The 26,491-nt window shown below is 44.5% G+C and overlaps 1 protein-coding gene across 5 annotated transcripts in view; it reads right to left on the reverse strand.

Moving 5' to 3' along the window:
- MEIS1 (Meis homeobox 1) overlaps positions 1 to 22,522 on the reverse strand; it is a 131,714-nt gene extending 109,192 nt beyond the window's left edge. For all 5 annotated transcript variants that reach the window (XR_009054757.1, XM_057742322.1, XM_057742323.1 and 2 more), the window contains exons 1-6: positions 21,786 to 22,522; positions 19,717 to 19,943; positions 17,730 to 17,871; positions 17,141 to 17,191; positions 16,295 to 16,345; positions 14,747 to 14,893 (exon numbers count right to left, since the gene is read on the reverse strand). Coding sequence is in view for 4 of the 5 variants with exons in the window: in XM_057742322.1 (XP_057598305.1) it covers positions 14,747 to 14,893; positions 16,295 to 16,345; positions 17,141 to 17,191; positions 17,730 to 17,871; positions 19,717 to 19,943; positions 21,786 to 21,797 (630 nt within the window). In the remaining variant the exon portion in view is untranslated. The remainder of the gene's footprint in view (positions 1 to 14,746; positions 14,894 to 16,294; positions 16,346 to 17,140; positions 17,192 to 17,729; positions 17,872 to 19,716; positions 19,944 to 21,785) is intronic.
- Between the last annotated feature and the right edge of the window lie 3,969 nt (positions 22,523 to 26,491).

The following is a 26,491-nucleotide window of genomic DNA, read 5'->3' on the forward strand; positions in this document are numbered from 1 at the left end:
TACCAGTCCCACTTTAAAAAGGTGGATAAATGAGAGTCTCGTGAGCTTGACTCCAAAGGGGTCAGCTAGCCCCTATGCAGAAATTGATGAAATGATCACAGTGTTCAAAATCTGAAGTTCAGTCTGCACCCATCAATAGGCTGCTTTCTTTTTGGGGAATTACATTTACTTTTTCAAACCACCAGGGTCTCTTTAGTAAATGATCTCTAGTGGCCTGAAAGAGCTGGCTCGCTTCCAAAAGTGAACGATTCAGTCCCTGCAGACCAGAAGAGTCCCAGTCCACATGGAGAACGCGCCAATGTGCGTGTACACATGCTCACACTCCCACATCTGCACACATCCACACACACATGTGCATACCTGCAGGGGTCCACCAAGCAGAGCCCACGGGCTCACTGCATGCCACCATGCCACATGGCCAGTGTAGCACATCTAATTAGTCCCTCTCCCTAGACTTTTCACCTCTGTCTAAACAGTGTCTCTCAGGATTCTTAAAGGCACATAACTTCAGTAGACATGATTCTTCAATGCATCTCTCAACCAATGGTGTCATCTGAAGAAAAGGCACCAGAGAGACCCATACACAGAGCGATAAGGACATACGGGGTCCAGGTACTCCTGTGTAAAGGGGTACATGTTACCTGTGTGGACGTGAAGTTGACAAACTGGGGATTCTGAGAATTTTTTATTTATGAGCATCTAAAGTCTGCTGTGCTGAAACTTCTATTTGAAGATCTTGGTGGCTCCCATTGGCAACTGCTTGATAACCAAAACATGCCAGATGAGCTCTCTACACACTAGGCCACCAAATCGCACCTTCAATTTGCTAGAGCCAGGTAAAGCCTGCTCCTCTCAAAACCTACTATCCAGCTGCAAAGTCAGATAATTCCAAGAAAACGTACAACTCTTTATACGGATTTCCAAAAACATCCCTAGAAATCATGAAGCCAAATTCAGTGAACCATGACAAGTTTGAGCAGCACGTTTTGTTTTAACACAGCAAAACTGCCCCCTTCCCTTTTAAGCTTTTAGATATTTTGAAACGCCGGAAGCTCACAGATTAATACCACAGCATGCGCACATGCTGCAGATCAGGGCCACAATGGAATGAGCTTGGGAATGGTCTGGAGGCGAAACCTTTTCTAAGTCCAGCCTTGGTTCTGCTGAAAGATGATAACGTTCAGGAGGTGATTGTTGGGGTCTGGGGCGGTCCCTGGTGGTGGCCTCTACGCGCCTCCCCGGGGAGGCAGACTTTTTTAAAGGTTATCTCCCTCACACACTTCTCCTCCTTTTTCTCATTTCCTTCCCTGTCCCCTCCCCCACAACCTGCCCTGGCCAAGTCTGCAGGCCCGCCAGGGTGCTTGTTGGACCCCCTCTCAGTGCTCTGATAAAATGTGCTTATTACCCTCACTTAATAGAGGCCTGAGGATAATTCTGGTGACTCAGGGCAGATGGTAAATGAGTGGTGAGACAATGGGAATCCAGCACCCCCTCTCGGGATCTGCAGCTCTCCCAAGACACCACATCTCCTCTTCCCACAGGCCCAGCCCCACAATATTTGCCATTGTGGACTATTCATCTAGAAATGCATCTCAAGGACTATTCAATTATCCCTTAGTTATGATGCTCATGACATTGTTGCCAGGCAGTATCTCGATGAACAGCCTAAGTGTGTCTAACTCAGCATCAAATAAGGTAGAGTTCTAAAACCTTAACAACTTAGCAACTCTGATGTATTGCTTTAAATATGTATACATATATATGTACATACATGTACACACACACACATATGATTGTGTCATCGATGGCAAGAGTGGGGAGTTTGTGGAGGCAGAGACAGCATCTGTTAAATTGAGTTCCATAGTTTCCAGTTCTCACGTCCCACAAATAAAACCTACAAAAATGATAATTTTTCAAACATTGAATCCTCTATCTCTGTGTAATGAGGCGTGTAGAGAGGAGGAGAAGAATTTTTGTGCTTTTTTGCCTTTGGTGAAAATTCTCCAAGGAGTAATTTCATCTTTAAATGAAAAGTTTTGTATCAGGTGATTGTCAGAGCTCCAGGAATCACCAAAGCCTCCAGTTCAGACGTGGGGAGACGCACAAGTGCATGTTCATGTATACACAGCACCATACACCCAACCCATGCATGAGGAGTAGGGCAAAAGAATGTGGAAAGAACTAATTTTAGTGTTTTTAATTACATTGTAATGGAATCTAAAGCAGCTAGGCAGTCAGATACATTTTTAAAATCTCCTAGCCCTTAAATATTTTGCCTACTCTCCTGCAAATATCCATGCCTCATTCTCCCAATACTCAAGGCAGCAGGGAAGACAGTGAGCTTAGAAAGCTCAGGCCCAGCACGATGGGTCACTCCCCGAAAGCTCCTTAAAATTCTACTTTCCCACAGCCTGATATCTTTTAGGTCACAACTCTGACGCTCTCAGGTCATTACTAATCTGCAGAGTTGAATAATTCATCCAGGAAATTATACATGAATTGACAATGTGAAGGAAAATGACTCCAGATATAAAACACCACCCAAAAGATTTCAAACGCCTTTCTGATGAAATCCACGCAGCACTGATACATTCTGTCCAATTTTTCGACATTGAGAATCAATGTCAACACCATCTCTTAGGGACCCCACTGTGGCTCCCAGAAGATGATATAGATTCCTAGTTGGCGTAGGGACATTCAGACAATTACAAAGAAGAAGAAAATTTGTAACCAAAGGGAAACTGCTACCAAGAGGTGATACCAGTTTTACCCAAATCTCAAAACTGGAAGGTAGATGGGTAACCTAAAGATGATTCAAGTGCACTGAATGTTCAAATTCTACTAAGCAGTTTTTTGTGAACAGAAGAGAAGACAAAGCCTCATTACACTAGGAATCTTAGTAAAAGTACATAATTTACATTTTAATAACCTTTCCTTTTCCTATGCTATTGTATTATGGCTGGCATACTATTAATAAAAATAAACTCCTATATTAAATGATTGACTCCATGTGCTTTACTCCTGAAACTGTACCTATGAACTATAATTCAGAGTTAAATGTTTAAAAAACAAACAAACAAAAAACCTCTAACCCAACTGCCACCACTATGTTTCCAAATATTTGAACCTAAATAATTCAAACCTTACTCTTCACTTATCTGCTGAGAACTTTCTGCCGAAATTTAGATGATTTTCTATAACTGGTATTTAGGAGTGGCAGAAGAATCTGTAAATTATATGCCAGCATACCTTGTGTTATAAAGTCCCTTTCATAAGATTGCCTGCTTCTCAATGTTTTATTTTACATTTGTAACTCAGTATTCAGTGTGCCTCATTCTGCAAACAAATTAAGATAAAATAAACTCAAAAGTGTCTTATATGTAACAACTTCAAACCACAAATTTTCTAGGCAAGGATCCTAGCAAAAAGAACATAGGATAAGGCCAAAAACATTGTATCCTGAGTACAAGTAGATACGGAGATCTTGTAAGCAACTGGACCTCAGCCAGGAAGCATTTGCACTCAGAAATGTGGAGGGAAAGTACTTAGCACAAGATCTGCACATAACTGTTATTTGAAGTTGAACCTAAAAACAAATCTGTAGTGATTCACTGTCCTATCTCAGCCACACATCTGAGTGGCCAGTCCCCTTTCACACTATGATGAAATCAGAATAATAGCCACCCCTCCTAATAGGAATTAAGACAGTATTTTGTTTAAACACTATGATTACATAATGGCCTATGAAATAACACCCCATTAATAACTACCCAATCTTCTTTCCCCAAACTAGATTCATGTTGTTGAAGGCTGGGCAGAATATGAGTAAGAAGGTGAATATTATGGAAGGTACTGTTTAGGGTTTATTGTTTTAAATGCTTTACATGCATTCTTATTTACTTCTTACAGCAGCTCAATAAAGTGGGTTCTTTATTCCCATGTTACAGATGATAATATTGAGGCTCATGGAGGTGAAGTGACTTAGCCCTTCACAGCACAGCCTGAATTGTGTGTATACTTTATTGGGATACTGCCAGCCTGAAAGGTTGTATAGCTCAAAATCACCATCATTGCTCTTCACCACTCTTTTTCAAGTGTTTCTGAAATCTTCTCTCTTCTACTTCTAAACTCTCAAACCAGAAAATCCACAATTTTGACACAAGAAGGAAACAAGACTTGAGCCAATATGCAGCCGTATTTTATTCTACTACATTACAGAATTATACTTTGGATAAAAGAATTGTGGAAATTTACATTTAACACTGATTTCCACTAACAATTAGCAACAGGGTATTTTCTAATTTTCCTGTGTGTGTGTGTGTCTGTGTGTATGCGTGTGTGTGTGTGTGTGTGTGTGTTTTACAGGCACTGCCAGTTTTTATATTTTCAATCAAATTTTATTTCCTAAGTATCATCATTCCTCAAGGATTTTTGAATTTTCAAGTGTGAAATTTGGAAGTGGGGAGTTGATTATTCCCTTTTCTTCATTGTTTATCTTGATAAAATCATTAGAGAGGCCTTTCTCAAAGCATCTTGAAATTTAGTTTGTGTTTCTGGTTCCTAGATTGGCTAAGTTCTCTGTACTTCAAGGCCTTTAACTGAGAGATCAACTAAAGCAACTGTGAATTCCAGAAGCAGGAAGCTGAGTTGTACCATTGGTGTACTTTTTAAGGAATTCCAGTTAATCAGAACGCCATTCTTCCTCCACACCCAGGGCTATTATTCTTGAGGCTATTCATATTATTTTAACAGTTATAGAGTATTTGGAGTATTAGAAGTATACTACAAGTGAAGAAAAGCCCCATAATTGATTTGTTAATGTTTTATTCTCTTTTTCTATTGGCATGTTCTTTACATGCCCTCAATAAATATTAAACACTCAAACAACTCTCTCTCTTAGGTGGCAAGCAAACCTTTAGAATGTCGAAACAGTAAGAGAAGAACAATGCACCTAATTGAAATGGCAGGGTAATTTGGAAAATAAAATTGAGTTGCTGCAAATCCCAAATTCCAGAATAAAAATGTTTATACTCACTCAAATGCAGACTGTTACTGGCTTTGAATAATTATTAGAATAAAAAAATACTTGAACACCAACAATACACTTGATATGCATAGAAGAAGCACCATCTACACATCTCTATTATTTTGTGCAAGGAAGTGCAGGGCACAATGAGCCTGATATTTTTCTTGGTGGCTTTGTTTTGAACACAGCTTATACGTGCCCCAATATGATGAAACAACAGACCAAGCCACCAAATATACAACCAGTGTTAAAAATGTCATGGATAAGATTCCTCAGAAAATTGTAAACACATTAAGTAAGGGACAGGGAAGCACGCTGAAAGAAATGAAGGGGTTAAATGATTTTGCTACTCAATATCTTCCCCCCCCCAAACACATTAATCACCCAGAGCAATTCAAAACGTAAAATTCAAGATTCTCTTTGGCAGAAGCTAGAGCCAAGGAAACGATGACAATTAAAATGAAAGTAGAAAAATGCATTTGCACCTGGAATTATGAAATGCTAACATGTAACGACTCTATAAGAGAGGATATTTATCTGTACACTTAGGGTATCTTATTATCTACTCAGGGCTATGCCACTCTTGGCAGAGATGCCACCCGTATCTCACAAAGATAAATTCCATATGCTCTGTAGAGTTATAGCATATTTGCCATAAATAATGTATAGAATAGACTGTAAATAAATAATACATTTACCCGAACTGTTCAAGAGTGAAGGGCAGGGTGGTTACTCATGAGACGGAGTCTCTTATGAATGAACAATTTCAAATAAAAGTAATGTCCAATGGTGAGTTATCACAAAGTTCCTACGCTAAAACATTCTTAAGTGGGGGTGAGGGGGAGGGGGTGTTAAAACAAACCTAGATCTGGTGGGAACTTTCAAGTAAATGGTCCAACTAAACACAAAATGCCCAATTTAATGTTACTGCTAAAGTTTCTATTGTGATTGTAGCATGACAGCTAATAGCATTTTACCTATTTGCTGTGATTCTTAGCTCTCTCTGTACACTACCGCTTTTTATGATCAATGAAACACCTATATTTAAAATGTCATGCACGAGTTTTTGTCCCATGAAACACACAGTGTTTTTCCTTTGTGTGAGAATAATTTTAACATCGCACTGAATAGAAAGGAAGGCTACAGGAAAAAAAAATTCAAAAACAACCCTTGTGCACGAGTTAGTTTGCTAGGACTTTTACACAGTAAAAATTGTTAGTTCCCCACCCCCAGTATCTCCCTTTTGAAGCCCAGGAGACACACAAACTATTTCCACTTCTTGTGAATAGTAGAAGTACGCCTTTAGACCCTGAGACATTGTACACCATTCAGTATGAAATTAAGTTTTCAGATCACTAAGGAATAGTCTCTGAATTACAGAAAACATTATAGGTCACAGTTAATTATAGCTTGTCTATCAAATTAAGTTAACATTTGAGAACACATCCAAATAGTTATGGAGCCATTATGAGGAGTTTTATTGTCAAAGAAATTCTTATTCATTCAGCTTCTAATATTTTTAAAAGACAAGAGATAAGCCTTTTTACAAGTTGGGATGGAATAAGAAAACTCTGGGTTTACATTAAAGTGCTCCCTTCATTGTCCGTTTGATGACTATGTCAGTTTCATTATAAACTTCATTTTCCAGAGTTTCATAATAGTCATAAACACACTTGACTTTAAAGAGTTTCTATGGGACATAATGTGAATGCAAATGCAGAATAAAATGCAAATCATGGAGGTCTGGGACCAAATATGAACTATCAGTTAAGAATCCCAGTCATTGAAAACAAACATTTAGGCCTTAAGAGGAAGAACACAAAGAGGCTGATATGAATCTTTATATCGAGTATTCACAGCCCTGGGGAAAGCAAACAAGAATAACAGTTTCCAGTTTTGCACCTAACTGTAAAACACAGGTTGGGAATATTTGAAGACTTTGGTTTCCATTCATTCCTGTTCTAAAGTGAGTAACATTTTTCATCTTCTCAGGAAAATAAACCCACATGTGGGTAATAACCCACAAGGTACTCAAATGGGGAAATGAGACTTAGCAAACTAGTTCAAGTTCAAATCTCAGGCACAGGAGGCTTGCCAATCAGTGGGGAGAAGCTGATAAAAAGGAGCTAGAGCTCTGTCTTGCTAAATAGCAACCAACACTCTAGATATTTACAACTAATGAATAATGAACATGCAATCATGCTGTATGGTAAAGTGTAAGGGAAAATCTACAGAAATGGAAATCCATCATAACAGTTACTTCTAAGTCAGCATATGTTGTCAGGGAATCATTCTACTATCACTCAAAGTGTTAATTATTTACTTACTACTACCTTCTAAATGAGTCAGAATCATGTATGTTTAAATTCATTGTAAAATTTAAGACTTGATATTGTGTCAAAATGAAGGGAGAAAAAGGAGACTATAAAATGTTGCTTAAGTTTGTTAAACTCATAAAAAGTTGCAGTGATTTTAAAAGTATTAGTAAACTTATTAACAGTAACAGCATTTCCTTTCTGTGGAAAAATACAATTCCATTTAAGTTTTTTAAAAGAACCATAACATTTCACATTTAAGGTTCTTTACGTCATGATTATAAATCCTGCTAATTGTAAATGGACTCCTGAAGACTATCAAGGGAAGAGTCAATGGTAGAAATGTATTTCTGAGGATTGTAAATAATATAAAATTTATTTTCACAACTTATTTATCCTGCATTAGTTTATGCCATATATAGTGGTGAGTGGAAAAGCCAGAGTATGGTTACTGCATGTCTTAAAGAGAGTTAATGACTTAGTTCTGATTATAATTTGTATTTAACTGTATATACTCATGATACCAATAAACAACAGGTGTATAATTCAATGAGTGTAGAAATAAGTGTTTTTTTCAACAGAGAATAAACTCTTTATGATATGTTTTAGTCAATTTTAAAAATTCTGAACCAAGAAGTCCAGAAATATAAAATAATTTTAAAAGATTTGCACTCTTGTATTTTCCTTTAACAAGAACATGTTTCCTAGATTAAGAAATGCTATTTGGAAAAGGAGTGTTCAGAGAGAGTGTAGCAAAGTGTTGCCAATTGCTTTAATTCTGCACACATGAATGCATTAAATTGACTGAAATTGGATTCTAGTGACAAATATTTAAATGAATATATTCTCACTTATTTCACATGGTGTCTTTTATACCTTTTATTAAAATGTCAAATTTAGAAGTGTGGGAAATCCAGCAATTGCCTGAGATAGGTCTACTTTCCAGAGAGGCTGTTTAAGACTCCAATAAGCTTTCCCAAATTCCCATAATCCTGAAATCATGCCATATTAAATTAAGGATACAGTGAGGGAATCTTTTTACCTTTTACACTACATACACATACTCATCTGCTTGAATTTTTCAAAACTGATTTTATACACTCGAGGTTTATTCACAAATATGAAAGATACTAAAATATCCAAACTTTTACTGGATCCCCAAAGTCAAATTTTGGAATGATTATTTAAATTCAATTTGTGAATCTGTATTTTATTTTTTAGACCCTGACTTTTTAACAGGTACCATATCCTGATGTTTTCTTCCTAGTAAGGACACCAAGCTCTATGTAATTTACAGGTGTCGTTTTACTTGGAATTTTGAAAACTTTTAGGCCTAACATCTACACAACTGTCAGATACACTGTGTCATATGTATTCTATTTTTATTTCTTTATTTGTAAAAGAAAAGTCTCCCATAGTTTTGATGTCATTTTAAAATATTAAATTAATTTTTTGCACTCAGGAGAAATGGCAAAAAAGTCTGTTTCAATTATAACATAAACTCAAGTGCTACTTTGATACAAATACGACAGATATCATAATCCAAAAAAGGCCATGGAAAATGCTACAGTTGCAAACATTTAAGACTGTGTAACAAAAATGACTGAGAATGGTATCAGTTTACTATCTTTCAACTATTTTCCTGACAGTGGAGTCAAATAATGTTGAATTATAGACCTTCTTACAGGAAGTCTTATTTTGTGTTCGTTTTTTGATCATTCCCCTGTTAGCCCCTATAGGAATTTGGCTGTATGCCGACTTTTCTTTAAAAGTTTCTGTATACATACTCGGGTTGTGTTTGATGATTAAATGATCATTTATTAAAACTTAAGCATTTCACATTGGTTTGACATATTTACATTTCATGAGAAAATATTGCGATTGCAATGGCAAGCATAGCATTACCAATGTGAAAACACTTCACTTGAATTCATTTGACAGCATTTTCATTTATAAGTGTCTTAATACAACTTGTTATGCATTCTTCAGTTTCCCCAACTCCACCTGCGAGGGAAGGTAAACTAGTTTTATAACAGTAGGCCCCTTGGTAATACTTTAGTCTATCTGCTTGGCCTTAAAAAACCTACATTTCTACTATGGGACCACAAATAGTCTTTGTTTTTAAGAATATGGAGTTTTACTGCATAATTTTCCATCCGTCACACAGCAACAGCTGTGTTTTAAATCTTTCGGACTATGACAAACATTTTAACATTTAAACATACGAGTGTTTGAAAACATACTGATTTAAAATTTGTTTATTTTCAAAGTTGGGCAATTATAGCATGATATTTCAGTTACTTTTTTGAAAGCACAGCCCGTATTTTAATGCCTTTTCTTCTTCCTCCTCCTTTTCTTCTTCTACTATTTAAGCTTCTCCATGTTTTCTAATAAAAATCTCTGTTAGTACCGACAGCAAGAGTCCACACAACCACTCTATATATTTCCAAATCATGAGTAATGCAGTTATTCTGGTGGGAGAGGAATTGCTATTTGAGTGACCTATTGCCACAAAGCTAGTTAAATCACTGAACAATAGTTACTGTTATGGGGCTTTACTTTGTACAAAGTAGCATTAGTATCATTGCTTTCTGTTAACCATAGAACTTGCACTGGGGACTTCCACTGAGAGAGAGAGTAGGAAAGGGGAATAACTTTTGTAGTATTAGCATGTAACTTTGAGACATTTAACAACGTAATTGATCTCAACCTATCTACGTATACTGTGTACATCCTTCTTTTCTCTCAAAGGTTTTTGATGTGCCCCTAATAAGAATCACTACATCCCTACTCTGGCATTCACACACAAATACACACAAAGAGCCAATCAGAAAACAACAATAAAAACACACCTGGTAAACAACTATCTTTGAAATCAAAGGCTACTAAGCAACAAAGGGCCTAGAATGAACATCCCAATTAGCCACTGTAGTGACAAGCAGTCGGCACCTTATTATTTAATCATTAAAGAGAATCTTGCCATAATTTCCCTTTGACATATTTCAAAAAGGAATTAAGAGTACCCTACATTACTCACAACAACAATCAAAAGTAAAATTAAATGATTCTAAGGCCCCATCACTTGCAAGGCCTATGGACTCAAAGGTTCCAGGATTAAGGCATTAAGTGAGAGCCTGAAAGTACTTACAAGTTAAATAAGAGGTGTCCATATGTGAGCATTTAGAAACAAACTGACACATTTTCCTCTCCTTTGATGTTTGTGTCATTTTCTTATTGGATGAAAGGAAAGTGCTTGCATTCCTAATATTAGTAAATATCTCATGGCCTCATCTATTTTTTTTCCTAAAGCAGCAGATCCAATACATCAAGAACAGTAGGCCTCTGCATCCCCATCCCTTAGTAACAACCTCCCTAATAGAGAAAGCTTAAATCTCCCTTTAGAGGCACCCCCATCACACTTTGCAGAGAGGGGGTGTTTTCAATCAAGTCCAAGTTCAGTTTTAAGAATTTTATCTTAAACTATGCTTTAGAAACAACATTCCTGACTCTTCAAATAAAACAATCGCCACCTGGGTTTCCCAGCCCACTGGAGAACCAAATCTCACTGGCCCAGGGCTGCCCCGGATCCCCGAGGCCCAGAAGCCTGGCGTTCTCCAGCCTGGGCTGCACAGCCCCAGCGGCTGTCCCCCCTCCCTGGGGAGCTTAGCAGCACTTGGCATTTAACCTGCTTGGTGAGCGTGGCTTTCTGGTTCCATCTCCGCGAGCCACATTACTTTTCCCCAGATGTCAGAGACAAATCTGGATTAACATGCAACAGGGCGCCCCATGCAGCCCGCCAGCCCTCACACAGAAGCTGTTCAATGCAGATTCAGCCAAGGACCCCCCGGAGAGCTGATGCTGAATAAGAACTGTAATCCAAAGGGACCTTCCCTTTGCCTCCCACTGCTTGTGGGAGAACCCGGGTTGGCGCCAGAGCACAGGCCTAGCTAGTCCCGCTCGCTGCCAGCAGGCCTGGCCATCTTGAGTGGTGGCCTTCGAGGCCCGGGGGCCCTTGCTGCTCTCTCCACTGCCTCTGTCGACCCGTCCTTGGAATGGAAAATGCTTAGATTCAAGGAGTGGCGAGCAACAAACAGCCCTGGGAAGGAAGGCTCCATTCGCTAGCTCCCTCCTGGAGTGCGGTCTAAAGTCTAGCGTCTGGGCAGCCAGATTCTTCCCCACCTAAGCCCTCTTGGCGCCCCCAGTTCCACCCTGGGTCGTCCAAACTCGCGCCCCGCCTCCCCTCGCCTCGCGTCCTTCTCCATCACTAACTAGGCTCAACCCTGGCCTCGACGCCTCGGACGGTGGCCGCCCCTGCACCCGCTCCTGGGGTCTCAGCCCGGCCCCCGGCCCCTGCTGAGGCTCAGAAGCCCCGGGTGCCCCTCGCTGCCCCCAAGCCCTGGGCGTCGGGAGCTTTCGTGCCGACGGGGAGCGTGGCCGTCGAGAGAGGGCGCCCGGGAGGCCTGCGCCCGCGGGAGGTGACTCTGGGGCCTGGGACCTCGCGGACTGGGAATGGGAGTGTGGGGGGCGGAGAGGGAGTTGGGGATGGGGTGGGAGCGGGATTACGGCTTCTGCTGGCACCTTAATCTGATAAGAAAAAACAAAACAGAGCAAAACACCAAACTAACAACCATACAAGGCCAGGTAGATTTCCGCCGACTTAGCCCTCCGGGAAACCGGCTGGTATCAAAGTCGTGGATCCCAAGTCCCCGCGCGGGTGGCAGCCTTCGAGCCCTCCGAGGAGAAAAGTAAAGCAAAATAAACCGTGCCGCCAGCAGACCCTAGAGACAGAGGGGTTAATGAGCTAACGAGGCCCCGCGCTGGCACCACACCTGAAGCATCCAGTCGCGCAGCGCACCCTCCGCCGGGGCTCAGACTGGCTGGGCCGCATTCGCAGACAGGTGGCGAGGCCGTCCTTTCCGGGCCCGACCTCCGGACACCGGCGAGCCGGCTCCATCTGGGAGCACTGGCGCCCACTTGGCGGCCCTAGTGCCGCGTCCCTCCGTCCCCACCTCCCAGGACAGGGGACTCCACCCGGCGGCCAAGGCACAGTCCCGGGTGCGCCCCGCGCTCTGTGCGCGGGTCTCCAAAGGGAGCCCAGGCACACTCGCTCCTGGCTCCCGGGAAGCGGACAATTCCAGAACGCAAACTTGGAGTTTGCTGCCCTACGACCAACGGAGATCTCGGTGAGCCCCGAGGTGTCACGCGAGCGTGCCCACGCGCACAGGCCAACGGTGCCACGAGCTCAGCCAGAGCTGCGAAGCCCACTCCTAAGCGGCGGGGGGGCGGTACGCAAGCTGCTCATTTTATAGATGGAGATGAATAAAGTGCGACTTTTTACCCAAGACCACTGCCTACCAACCTGCATATCTCAAATAAAGGTAACTGATAACAAAAGTTTACCTAAGGAGTAGGGGGAGAACTCAAAGATGTTTTATCAATTTTGTATCTCCCCCCCAAAAAAACAACCCTAAGTCTGGTCCTTTATCTTTGACTTTAATAAAATAATGATTCGTTGAGAAAATGCGGTATAAATCTTCATTTTGGAGGCAATTAAAGTGTTGATTTCATTCATGCCCCTAAGCGATTCTTGTAATTTGCTCAAATAGCTTTATGTACCCAGCACTCCGGAGCTTTTAGAATCCCATTTTCTAGTTAGGCTTGTTGGATTGCAATTTTTATTCAACAGCAGCTACCCGAGGGTTCCTCAGCGGAATCTGCATTTAACAGCTCCGAGTGAGGGCTGGCGGCCTGAACCAGGCGGGCGGCCGGGTGGCCGGCGGGGCCGGGACCGGGACCGGGAGCCGCCTGCAGATTTCCCACCTCGGTGGGGACGCGCGCCACGATCGCCAGGCTGCCTGTTCCGAGCGTAGCCTACACTGCCGAAAGTTTGCAAATCCCCAAATAGTAGGAAGGACCCAGGCGTTGGCGCTTTTAAAGTTCAGCTTTGCCTGCCTTCCACTCCTCGTGGGAAAAGGAGGAATTTCAGCCTCTGCCGCGGGGTTACCCAGAGAAATCCAAACCGGGAATTTATTTTAAGGGAGTGATATGGAGAGAAGCAAACTTTAAGATGACACCAAGACCGAGGAGTCGGGCGCTCCGGCAAGGGGTCTGCAAGGCAGTCGCTGGCCAACCGTGATCCTGGCAGAGCTGGCAAAGAAAACTCTGTCTGACTGGCTGTCCTTTGGCTTAACAAAGGCAGGCTGCACTCTCCCCCAAGACGCGACTCACGTGCCAAATCAGAAAAAGAAACAACTCTGGGCCTTCACTTATAGGTGGAGAGGCGTAGGAGGCCCGCCACCCAAATCTTTAGACGCGGTGCCACAATTCCCAACCGAGAGCTGTCCTGAGCCCTGTTTCATCTCACCCACTCCTCACGTTTTCACTTTCAGTACATTTTTGCAAGTCCTTAGGACCAATCCATAGACACAGCCATAGAGGGAGAGAGAGGGAGAGAGAGACTGGGAGCAAACACTGGTGTTGGGGTGAGAGAGAGAAATCGCCCCCTCCCCCAGCAACTCCAAATAAAAGTCGTCCCCACTTAGCAACGCAGCGGAAGAAGGGCCTGGAGGGAGGACATGAGAGGAGGGGGAGAAGCTAGCACAGGCCAGCGGTTGAGAGCGGGGCGGCACAGAGGTCCCCCACCGGCCACACCGAGGGAGTCCCGGGGCGCCCCTGTCGCTGACACTTCCACAAGCTGCCAACCCAGAGGGCGCAGAGCACGTACCAGCTGGAGGATGAGTGGGAAGGAGGAGGAGAAATGTCCATATTTATCTGTTTTTATAACCTCGGCCTGGTCTTATTTTTTCTATTAAGTACAATAAAATGGGCAAGCTTGCAGTGAGCACTGCACAAAGCAATGTTCAGTGAGGTCTAGAAGCGTTCGGCCGAGGAAAACTGACAAGACAGGCTAATGAACCGTATAGACAGGGAGAAAATAGCCAGCATTTGCTAGATTTCAAACCCTCCCTGTCTCTCTTAGACCACCTATCTTGGGTTTATTCCTAATAAAATAAGAAATAAGCAGACCCTACACTTTTCTTTTCTTCAAGATAGAAGGGGAAAAAATGCTCCAGAACAAAGCCCAACAATCAGAGGCGGTCACTGGCAGTTAACACTCCCATTATTATAGAGGGTAAATAAAATAAAGACAAAAATTAAAAGCGACAAGAAACAGGTCAAGTTTGCAGGCAAAGCTTTTACAAGCTCATCTCTCCAGGTCGAATCCCAGAGCCAGCCTTAATGAAGCAATAATAGCCACATTATTCAAAATTTTTCATTTCGATGGAAATGTATCTAAAAGGGACTTAATCATATGCAAATAATAAAAGGAGGTGGTAGTGACCCAGCAAGCAATATGCATACAGATTTTTTTTTCCCAGGGATGTTGAAATTGAAAAGCGCATACCTGGTCGGTTAGATTTGCTGATCTTGTTATATCTTCACTGTCTGATTTTGATCCTCCTTCTCTATCGTCTATCACCAAATCGATAGGCATTTTCCCTTTCAAACAGCTAATATACCGGTGGCAGAAATTGTCACATAATTCGTGTACCTACATTATGACAGAAATAAAAAAATGGAAATATAATCAGGAGTTCATAAATGACATTGACAAGTGCAATCCACCCCCCTTGTGAGATCCAAACTTCTAAATAGGGGAAACACAGGGCAATTGTCCTCCAGAGGCCCCCAGATGCATCCAGAATTAGGAATAACTTTCTTTTCTTGCAAAATAGAGATATCCCAGAAAATTGACAGTGACAAGATGATTCACAGGCTACAACATATTCAACACCCGTGTTAAATTCATCTGCTCCCGGGGCTGTGGCCATTAGAGAGGTGACCTGTGTGGGTGACATTTAAGGTAAAGTATTTAATTTTGTCCAGTTACTTTATCATAAATCCTTTTCCAACATGTCTAAGAAAAAATTTTATATATATATATGTATGCATATATATATCTCCAAAGGACCAATACTGTGTTGGTGTAGGATATATGCCTGACAACCAAAGTTCCTGTAACATTTGTAATTAAGGTTTCTATCCATAAGAAGCATATTTTAGGAATGTTTCCTTAAAAAAAAAAAAAAAAGACTAATGGGGGGAAAACCTACAGCCACAAAAAGTTATCAAATTGATTAATTTTTTTTTAAAAAAGGAAAAAGAATGCTTCAAAATATTTAGGTGTAAATAGAGTGGTCTCTTACAGGACCCAGGCATCACTGACATGCAAAAATTCACAAGAAACCCCAGTGTGCTTGCAATTTAATGTTAGTTTGAATTACAATGCATTAAGTTTTTACTGCTGAGATTTATAGAACAGCTAGCAAAATCACGTTGTCCCACACCCTTTCTTGAGTGTGAAGGTGGGGTGTGTGCAGGATTCCCAGATTCAAGAAATTGACACAACTATCAACTCTGCTTATTCTCTGCAAAACGTTTAAAGTGCCTCCCCCACCACCTCCTCCAGACTCCCTGCCTACTCCTCCTCCTCCCCCTCTGCCTCTCCCCTGTGTCTGACCTGCGGCTGCTCTCAGACTGTCTTCCAGAAACTCACTAAAACTAAACAAAACTTTCCCCCCACCAGAGGTAGCAAAGAAGAGGAGGAGGAAGAAGAGAAGAGACCACAGGGGTATAACCTGTGAAGCAAACTTACAACAGCATTCTAAACATCAAAGGGGATGCATAGAATTGCAACTATTTATACAAAGCCAGCAAGGTATTAAGAATGAATACAAGGCTAGGGCGTTTGTGATCCTGGTTTTAGTGGCTGAAATTGTAATTAAACTGCAAAGAGAAATGGACGCTAAGATTGGCCTTGACACTAATTACCAGGAAGAAAGACACTTATGCAAATGTCTCTGAAGCCTGAACTTCAGCCATTCTGAACCCTTCCCCGCTGTGTGTTTGGGCGTTAGGGGGAAGCAAAAGGAGAAAAAGCTAGAGAAATTACCTTCTCTAATTCCAACAGATGAAACCTTAATACTTGTATGGCTTGAATCATCTGCAAAGATACAAAAAAAAAAAAAAAATGAGCGCCCCATTCCTAGTTTGCAGAAAATTGGTTGTCACAGCTCTAACATCTCCAGCCCACCCCTCCCCCCCAGTAAACAGAGTTATTTTGATTTATGGCAATAACACTAAAACTTAACAGCAGCGACTGGGTACCATCTAGAGGTTTATATTTCTTAAGGAGAAAAAGATAGCTAAAACAACAACCAAGCATCTAAGTGGGGATCATAAACACTCTCCTCCCCCATGACTCCCCCTTTTCTCAGCCCCACTGCCCCTACCCCACCCCCAAAGGGCCGCATCCCTTGACTAGGTGTTTCCTTGGAAGGAGTGCACAGAAAATATTCCCAATAGTCCCCAAACTGTGGCTTTTCACACTGCAAACTTTCTGCCGCCTTCCGCACACCTTTCAGATAAACTGGTGGTTTGGGGTCTCTGGCCCTGTCGCTGCCCTCGTGACGCGACTTTGAGGGCTGGGAAGTCCGCAAAGTTTAAGCACACACGCTGACAGGCCCGGAGATAAATCCCCGGGCTGATTAGAGCCGCGCTGCCCGGCTGTCATAAAAAACAAAGCTCGCATTTCCCCGCGCCGGCTCACCCGGCCCCTCTCGAGGTGAATTTATTTCCCCCGGACCTTGTCCCCGACCACTTGCGGGTGGATGGAAACATTTGCAGCTACGGGAAGACCGGTCTAGAAACCTCAGGGCAGTCAAAGCAAAGCTTGGGAGGAGGGGGTATTTCATGGGGAGGGAAGATGGGGGGAGGGGAGTAAGGGGTCCGCTCTTACCAAGTTATCCAGTTCTGGATTAGAAGAAAATAGAGGTTTTTCTGCGCGAATCTAAATACAAGTGAGAAGGAGAGGGGAGTGGGGGGGGGGGGGAGAAAGAAACATTTGAAATCTGGTTGCCTTCCTAGTTTCTTGCCTCATTACACTGTCGGGGGCAGGATGTAACCTCCGGGAGAGACTCTGTGACACCGAGATCGTCCCGTGCAGAAACCCTTCAATGTGAGTCAAATAATCCGAAAACAAGCCCAGAGCACAGGGTTACTTCTCTCGGCAACCGTGCTTCTAAGAGATCGCTGCCCAGTTCGCCAAGTCCAAGGCAGCTCCTGCGCGTGGGCTTTGAGGTTGCATTTTGCAGAGTGAGCTTTCTGCGTGGGGTTAGGGCGCAGGAGTGGGTAAGAACTGGGGTGATTTTCAGGCGTCTGTAAACAGACACTCATTTAGGAGGAAAGGCTCAAGGAAGATACAGGCCTGGCTTAAGGCGGACTGTTCGCTGGTTACTTTTGCAAATGTGCTGGGTGGGGGGAGGGAGGCTCTTTCTTTCTTTCTTTCTTTTTTTTCCTTTTACTTTTGAAACATTGATTTTGCTGACCTGTTTGGCGAACACGGCTATATCTTCATTGAATGACTCTGACGAGCAGACGTCCCCGCCCGCCACCCCCGGCTCGCGGGGGGTACAAGTAGCTAATTCACATTTCTCAAAAATCAGTGCTAAGAGAGGGAAGAGGGGGTGTCTGCAAGAAAATACAACAGTCACAAACAACACAATGGTTAGTCCCGCGGCAGTGAAAAAAGGCGCCCAAGAAAAACAGCAGGACGAGCTGAAGGCGGGGACCCCCTCCCTGATTTTGTCATCTACGTGTTCCCCTTCCCCTCCCCCCCTCCCCAGGTGACTGCTCACCTCCCCTTCCTCCTTGGGCCCCCGAAGTCGGAGGCCCTAAGCCATCGACCGTATCTGAGGATCGGTTCAGCGTATCTGGCCGGAGAAATTGGTAACATTTGCTAAGAATAAAACCCAAGCGTTCAGCAGCCATTTTGAATTAAGTTTCCCACCCCGACCAACCCTCGTCCCTCCGCTGCACATCCAGGACCTGCAGGAGGAGAAAGGCACGGGGCGCGGGGGGTGCGAAAGCTCCTGCAAGTGGGCTCCTCCAAGGCCTCCTCGCGAAGCCCAAGGCTCTGGGGATCTTGGTGGCAGGCGCTCAGCTAACTTGGGGATAGGACCTCTCTGGCTGTGGGGCCGACTGTCAGAGGGCTGCGTCTTCCGACACCATGGTCCTCGGAGAGCAGGAGGGCTCTTCCTCGGCTCTCTGCACACTTCCCTCCCTTCCTCGATGGTCCCCACCGCCCCCCCAAAAGAAAGTTCCTTCAAATGTTCCTGCGGTCAAGCCTTTCATTTTTGTTCCTGCATAATGGCAAAGCAGTAGTACTGCGAGGGGCCTAGATGTCGCTTATCTCAGCCCATTAAAAAAAAAAAAAAAAGCCTCCTTTAATGCCCAAAGAGGTGTCTCAAGTCTTTTATTAGCTCTCACAGCCCAGCTGGGAATTTAACAGTTTGGGGTCTTTTTCAAAGCTTCCCCAAATGTTCTGTCCCGGAGCCTAAACCGTTTGCAGTTAACAGCGCTGCGGAGAGGACGCTGGGATTTAAACAAGCCCATCGCACAAGGGACCAGAAGATAAAGCATAAAGGGTTTTCAGTCAGGGAGGGTCAGTGCTGCCTGATTTTTTTTTCAAAAAAAAGAAATAAATAAAAATAAAAGTGGCTGCAAAGTAAAAAGAGGTCCCCCAATACATCAGCACACAGTAGGCACAAGTGACTTTCAGAGGGCTTTACTAGTCCAGGGTCTAACCCAAGGGCCCGGGAGAACACGGTGTGAACTGCAGCGGAAACAACACCGGCCGAGAGCACCCTGCATCTGCTTCCAAATCCTGCAGGTTTCGCCTTTGAACACAAAGTCCTAAAATGGCTAGAAGTTTCTTAAGGTCGGAAACAATTCAGAGCGAGCTCCTCTCCTTGACTACAGTGGTCAAACTCCCTAAATGTAAAGCACGTTCCCCCTTGCCTGACCTGCAACCGTCCTCCCTTGATTTTATTGTGCAGTGCCAGAGCCGGCATACGGTGGCTGAGTAAATTTAGCGAGTCAGAACAATCAGTGGCTTAAAAGATTTTCCTTTAAACTAAAAGTTTCGTTCCAATACAAGGGCGGCTACGTTTAGAAACCCCCAACACTCTCCCTGAGAAGTCGAGCGAGTGAGGACTCCAACCCGCTGAGCTACCGAGCTGGGGTCTGGGGGGACGAGGGACCTTTGGCAACTTCTGCAAGACAACCCTTCCGCGGGCATGGCCTCGGCGGAGCGGGGAGCTGGACCCGCGCGGAGCGTGTGCGGAGATGGGGGCGGGGGGGGGGGCGTCTGGGACGGCAGGCCGCCTCCCCCAAATTTTCATGCAAAGCGAATGAAAAGTCACTAGATAATGTAACTCCAATCCAGAGAGCTCTGGCTTTCCTCTTACCGAGGGCAAAGGGAAATAGGGAAAGCATCGCCTCTCAACTGCTTAACCTGCTGCCCGTCGTACCTACCCATAAATGGCATCTTTATCTCTCTTTAAAGCGTCATTGACGGAGGAACCCATGCTGGGAGCCATGGCGTTGGTGTGAGCTGTGTGCGGATACTGATGCGAGTGCAGAGGAGGCCCGTGATTCAGGTGGTGGACCGGCTGCATGGACCTGGCCGCATGCGGGTCCCCATACATCGTGGAGGGGATGCCTACTCCATCCATGCCCCCGTAATGGGGTAGATCGTCGTACTGCATGACAAACAGGAGAAAAACAAGGTTCAGAAGGCCAGGCAGGCAAATGGGGGAACGGCAGGGCACGGAGATTATATAATGTCAGTCCAGCTGGATCCTTCAACCCCGAATTCGGTGGCCTTGCATCTCTGAAGTTGAGATTTCTCATTTAAAAAAATATTTTTAAAAGTAAAATTCGAGGATTCTCGGTGAGACTCGGCTAGATTGAGCGCTCTTGCCCTAACTTGTGTCCCTATCAACTAGTCAGAAATTCAGGATCCTTTGGCAAGGAAGGAAGGAAGAAAGAAGGAAGAAAGGGAGGCATTCCCCCGGAGGGCGGAAGGTAAAATGTGCAAGTCTCTAGAGGAGGAAATTCAAAATCACAATAATAAAACGTGCCAGGACAGTGCAGCAAACCTGCCTAGTTTCACAGCCCCTTCCCATCAGGGGGAATTAAAAAAAAGAAAAAAAGAAAAGTTACGATGGGAACAGCTAAGCCAAGCACGTGAATTCAGACAGGCTTCTCATTTTATTTCCCTGCCAGCGTGGGGTTAGGCAGTCCTGCAAGACACTGCATTTCCTTTGCTCTCCAAGACAAACTCTGTTAAATCATACAAAAATAACTGATCCCCTTATAAGTGAAACTCAGAGAAGGGTAGCTTCTCTTCAACATTAGGGCTGAATTTAGAATTGGGCAATATTCCCCCCAAGTTAAAGAAAATGTATAGTTGGAACAGTTATTCTATTTTTTCTATTCTTATGAACTTTCCCCTAGACTAGAAGTCAATGAGGTAAATGTTAGTCATCAGGTTTAAAGCAAATTTAAAAATAAATGCACATTCAACCCCCCCATCTTCCTTCTCCAGAAAAACTACTTTCATATTGTCATTATTTTTGTGTGTAAAATTTAGCTATTTAGGTTTTTCTCTTTGCTTCATTTCAGGCAAGTTCTTTTCCCAAGATTTGGAGCCGCCGAGAGTGAAATGATTTTCAAAGAAAGAGGAATTGCCACTTTCATCTCCTTAAAGCCAGAGGTGTGAAAAGAGTTTGGAAGAACGCTGACATTTGCCTGAACCAAAGGAGTAAAGAAAAAATGTGTCAGCCTAGTAACTTTCTTTTGCAAACAGGGCTTTGAGGGCCAGGGCACAAATTATGCAAGGAAGGCTTTCTGTAGACCCCCTTTCTTTTAAGAAACTACCTCTGTTGGGTTGTCATTGTCTCACTTTACTCTCACTACATTTCCATTCAAATAGGAATATTGGGGAAATTAGTATTGCATTTTTAAAGTGAGTAGTTGTGTGCTTAGTATCCAATTAGTGCAAAGCTTTTCTAAGAAAAATTTACAAAGTATTACCTTGCATAAAAAGCCATGTACATTAAAATTACTTTTTCTGACCCCCCAAACCGTTGTACTATGACAAAGTTATTTGCTTAAAAATGCTAAATACTTTCAGTGATATTAAAGGTGAGCATAATCAATAACATATCAGAAGTTTCTAGCTGCTTATTTTAATCCAAAAATAGCTTTAAACTTCTGCTCCTTGAATGCTCATGCTATATAACATTAGGTATCTAGCGCTTTTTGTTTTTGTTTTTTAAAGAGATGATTGCCCGAGCTTGTATTTTTATTTATATAGCTGCTGGTTGGAATCTATAGAAAACTTGATTACTCGAATTAACAGTTACATGTAACATACATAAGTCTACAAATGCATTGAATAAATCCTCTCTCTTTAGGCCACGGCTTTAGAAGCCTCATTCAAAAAGACAGAGAAAAAATGAAACTTTTTAGCAGTGTCTTTCAGCCACGTTTCAATTTAATCTCACATTTGAGTTCCACAATTGTTTTTTAATACGTACCCTTTGCGCCATCGGCCTCCCTGGCTCCCTTCCTACTTCAACTTCTAATATATCCTCTTTAAGGCCAGTGTGAAAAGAAACAAATACGTAAACTCCCCCGGAAAAAAAAAATAAAATAAAAAGCACGACGAAAAATCCCTTAACGTCTCCAACAACGTGAGCTACTGGTCCCAGATCTTCGGTCTACGGGACCTGAAGCAAAGCGCCCGAGTCACTGAGCATAAAAGCGCTCCGTTTCCAAGACAGCAGCGGGGGCAAAAAAAAGAAAAAAAAAAAAGAAAAAAGGCAGATCTTCTCTCCCCAAAAAATCAGTTAAAAAAAAAAAAAAAAAAGAGCGCCCCTCAGACCCAACTACCAAATCTCATGGCTTTCTGCCACTCCGGCTGTCAATCACAGGCGAGGTTGTCAACGTGGTGAATGAATGATCATCCGCTCTGTCTTCTTCTGGTCAGAACACCTCAAATGTTAATATTCAAATGCACAAAGCCCTAGCGCTCGCTTCCCTTGAATCAGTCCTAATTCCTAATCAGTTTCTCTCTTCTCTCGCTCGCTCTCTCTTTCTCTTTCTCTCTCCCTCTCTCTCTCTCTCCCTCTTTGCAACTGCTGCACTGGAGGGAGATTAGAGGAGGAGGGTTAAAAAAAATGTCTGTCTGAGTTTGTCTTAAAGGAGCCACGATCGATGCTGCCCGCTTGCAGTCCCCGTGCGTGTGTAAAGTGTGTGTTGCACAGGCGGAGAGGTGGATTCCGACCAGAATGCTAGAACCCGGAAGTAGTGGTGGCCATAACAGGTCGCGTCTTACACAATGCATTGGGCTGCAGCAAGTAGGCTCCTCGGCAGGGGTGGGTGCGCGAAGCGAGCTCTGGCCGCACTGGAGAGGCAGAGAGGCGCTCCATTAAATCGCACGCCCAGGCACAAACACCCACACGCCCAGGGCACACGCGCACAAGCGCGGGCAGTAGCCCCCTGCCGCCGGTTTTATTTTCCGTATTCTTTTCTCTCCCTCCCCCGCCAGACTCTCTCTCCAAAGATGACTCTCTTGAAATAAATTGAGAATAAACGCGGGGCAGGCAGCGGCGGGAGTTATTTTGCACAGGGCTCCGCGGATAGACTTCCTGACTTTCCTCGAAATTATTGGGGTCTGCCAGTGTTTTTCGGGGCGGAGGGGGGGCTGATGCAGAAAGTAGCGGATTCTTAGAGCCACACACTCCACGTAGAAAAGTCAAACCGGGAGCGAAGAGGAGGAGGAGCAGGAGCGAGGCTGGGAAAGGCTGTGCTAAGGCGTCCCGAGAACGCGGGGTGGAGATGGCTGGGGCTTTCTGCAGATCCAGCTTAGAGTTTTTTGCTGTCAGAAGTGGACACCCGGGCCGCGGAAAGGAAATGCTTGCATTTTCTCACTTTGGGGGTCCGGACGCCCCCACCTCCTAGTCCCGGAGGGCCCCAGCCCCAGCCGCGGCGTCCTGCGCGAAGTGAGAGAGGAAGGGAGGGAACAATGAACCGAGAGCCGGGAATGTGCCCCCAGCGCCTGTTTACAAACACGAAGCTATTTATGATCGCCGGAAAGCGAAACCCGACGCGGGCTCGGAGCAGCCCAGACCTCGCGGGTGGAGCCGGGGCCAGGGAGCCGCGGGGAGGGAGGCTCTTTCTCCGACCCGCTCTGGGCGAGGCGGCCGTGCGCCCAGGGCGCGGCGTAGCGGGGTCGGTGCGTTCGGCTGGGGCCGCGCCGCCTTTGTCTTCGAGGCGCCGAGGGGCTCCGGCCTCGGCCGCGCTCGTTCCCCGGCGACGCCCCGCGCTCTCCTCCCCAGCCCTTCTTTCCCCCACTCCGCTTTCCAATCCCCAGTCCGGCTCAGAGAAAACTCCCAGTGCCAAAGAAAAAGAAATTCACTTCGGCGGCTGAGATTTCGGACAAAAAGCTGCCTCTACCTACAACTCGGAGGCCCTAAGCAGCCACTAATTTGAACTTTCTCCCTATAAATACCTATTCTCCAGTTTAAACAACAGCAACAACAAAATTCCTTTTCTTTATTCTCCCACTCTAAGCCTGCCATTTATTATTATATTTAGGGGTGTTATTTTCGTTTTTATTTTTCTGCCCGCCCGGCTCTGATCTGCCGAGAGGGCTCAGCCGCAGCAGCTCGACCAGCGGGCTGGAAACCTCACATCCCAGAACAGGGCTCGCAGCTCGCTCGGCTCGGAGCACGATTTTTTTTCCTCCCTCCAGCAGAAAACTCCCCCTGCGGTCGAGTGGAAAATGAGCTCACCCAAATCTCGGTAGGCAGCCGGGAGGAGGGTTCGGCCAATCAGGAGGCGCTCCCGCCAAGGCGGCAGCGCATTGGCTGCGGGGAAAATCAATTATCAAATAATCGATCAGCAGGGAGCTTCGATCTGCCGGGAATGCAAACTGCCAGTCCCGATTCCCGCCTTGATGGTGGCCAAAAGGCTGACTCCCCCAGAGCAGCCGGCCTCTCGCTCGCGTAGCCCCTACCTTCATCCCACACCGCCAGCTGCGGACCAACCCTCACCCCAAAGCGGGGGAGGCGTAGGAAGGGGGGAAGAGTTTTGAGAAAGATTAGGGGCTCGTATCCGCGGAAATTGTTTGGAAAACAATTAGGAGTTCTAAATGTATTGAGGCCAACTCTTACTGCGGAAAATAAAAGAGATTTCGCATCAGTCCGAGAGATAGGACTCAAGTTTTTGTTTACGTGGGCTTTCGAGCAGCAGGGGACACAGGGCGAGCATCAGAACATAGATCTGGAATCAGGTTCCACCCAGCGCACATACCTCCCTAAGCGACATGTATTGCTTCTTTTAATATTGCTCATGAGTCAACGCCCAGTTCCCCCCAATAGTGGAGTTTTCATAAAGCGGAGCAACTGAGCCTTCCCAGCCTCCCGCACATCACCCCCGCCCCGACGCCGTACTCGCCCCATGTGTGCTCAAAGGGCTGACACGTTCACCCAACGCCTTCGGATGCGTTTTGCCTTGAAAGAATTCCGACACTGTAAAAAACTCATTCTAGGATCCTGCATCATTTGCATCTCTCTCTTCCTTTCTCCCCCATTCCCCAAGTTTTAGGATTTTTACTCTTCTCCATCGCAAACAAGTGTAGAGTTTTCTGGCACAAACTCCTCGATACATCACGCGGGAGGTTAAGGCAGGCCCGCGTGTCAGAGCCGAGAGGATCAGGTGAATAACCAGCGCCTTTACACCACTGCCTGACACCCCCAGCCTCCCACCCCCTACCCTTCCCCAACGTGAACTTGGAAACAGAACTCAGGCCAAGATGGAACCTCCCCGGTCTCGGGAAGGAGATTTCTCTGTTCAATTCTTGGGAAGCTGCGCTGGCTGGGCCAGGCAACGCAATCCTTTTCCGATTACAGAGAGGACCAAACTGGGCCGGCAGCCTGCAAGCTCTTCCGGGAACCCCAGCCGACTGCAGCCAACACCTGAGCGCCTTCCGACGGCTGCTGGCTGGAGTGTGAGCTTTCTCTGCAGTAGGCCCGCCGGACATCAGCGCGGCTGGCGATAGTGGGGAACGAAGGGGGGGGGTGGGGGCGGAGGGGTTCCTCAAGCAAAACATCGACAGGGCCACAGCTACGTTTATGATCCTAAAATGAACTGCTCAGGAAATTGTGTAAGTATAATTTAACCGAGAGAAATTTACTGCGAAATACTTTTTGATGACCACAGCCTTTAACAGCCCTAGGGGTTCTCAGGCAAAGACTTAGGTAACCGGCTTGGAGTTACCTCAAGTCTGCGGCCACGTTTTCAAATGTGGAAAAGGCCAGTTCTGGTAATATATAGTTCTTTGACAGTAGAATGTATCTTGTATTGATGCTTTTCCGGTAAGTTTTCTCTTTTGTTTTCTAGCAGAGATGCAAAAAGAAGGTTAAGGTAAGTGTCTCCTTTTCCAACACAACCCCAAACTTCAGGCAGTAAGAGACTATGACGCTCTTCAACCATAATCTTCAACTTTACCGACAAACAGATTTTCCTTAAAGAAATATATAGTTTGAGTTTGTGGGCTTAAACTAAACTCATTAGCTTTGAAAAGTGTCTTCTTTCTTCCTTCCCCTCCTTTCCAAGTATAAGTGGGAACCTGATGGTCCTAGGCCTTTATAAGATTAATTCTGAACAATCAAGAGACTAAAACACTTTTACAATGTAATTACAGTAGTACAAATTGTTTGCCCAAACCTCATTCTGGATAAGGATTTTACAATTAGCAAACAGTTATTACAGTTGGGGCTTGCTGAGAGAAATTGCACAGAGGACGTCTGGAGTTGCAATATAGTAGCCATAAAAAAAAAAAACTGCTTTAGCAGAGCAGCAATTAATCATCTATTAAAAGGAAAAGGTAAAGGGATAGTTCTAGGTATCTTTGAAAACTTCCACTGATATTTATACCTGTTCTAAGACGGTACCTATTTTTAGCTTATGTCAGATACTTGCTTTTTAAGGCAAACTTTTTTTTTTTGGAAAAAACCTGGCCTGGTGAAGCATTCTGGCACTTGCCCCTAGCTTTTTCGACATGGGCCTTCCAATTTTCGACATGGGCCTTCCAATACTCAGCTTACCCTTCTCATCCCAGAGCATCTTCCTAAAGGTAGAAAATGAGGCCTTTAAAGAGCTAGTCTTCGGCTTAGGTCTCTACTGTTTAGACCCTCAGGCAAGGAGGCATTTAAAACAAATAGTGCCCCTGTAGGCT

Source organism: Hippopotamus amphibius, chromosome 7 (genome assembly GCF_030028045.1).
Source record: "Hippopotamus amphibius kiboko isolate mHipAmp2 chromosome 7, mHipAmp2.hap2, whole genome shotgun sequence".
Lineage (NCBI taxonomy): Eukaryota > Metazoa > Chordata > Mammalia > Artiodactyla > Hippopotamidae > Hippopotamus > Hippopotamus amphibius.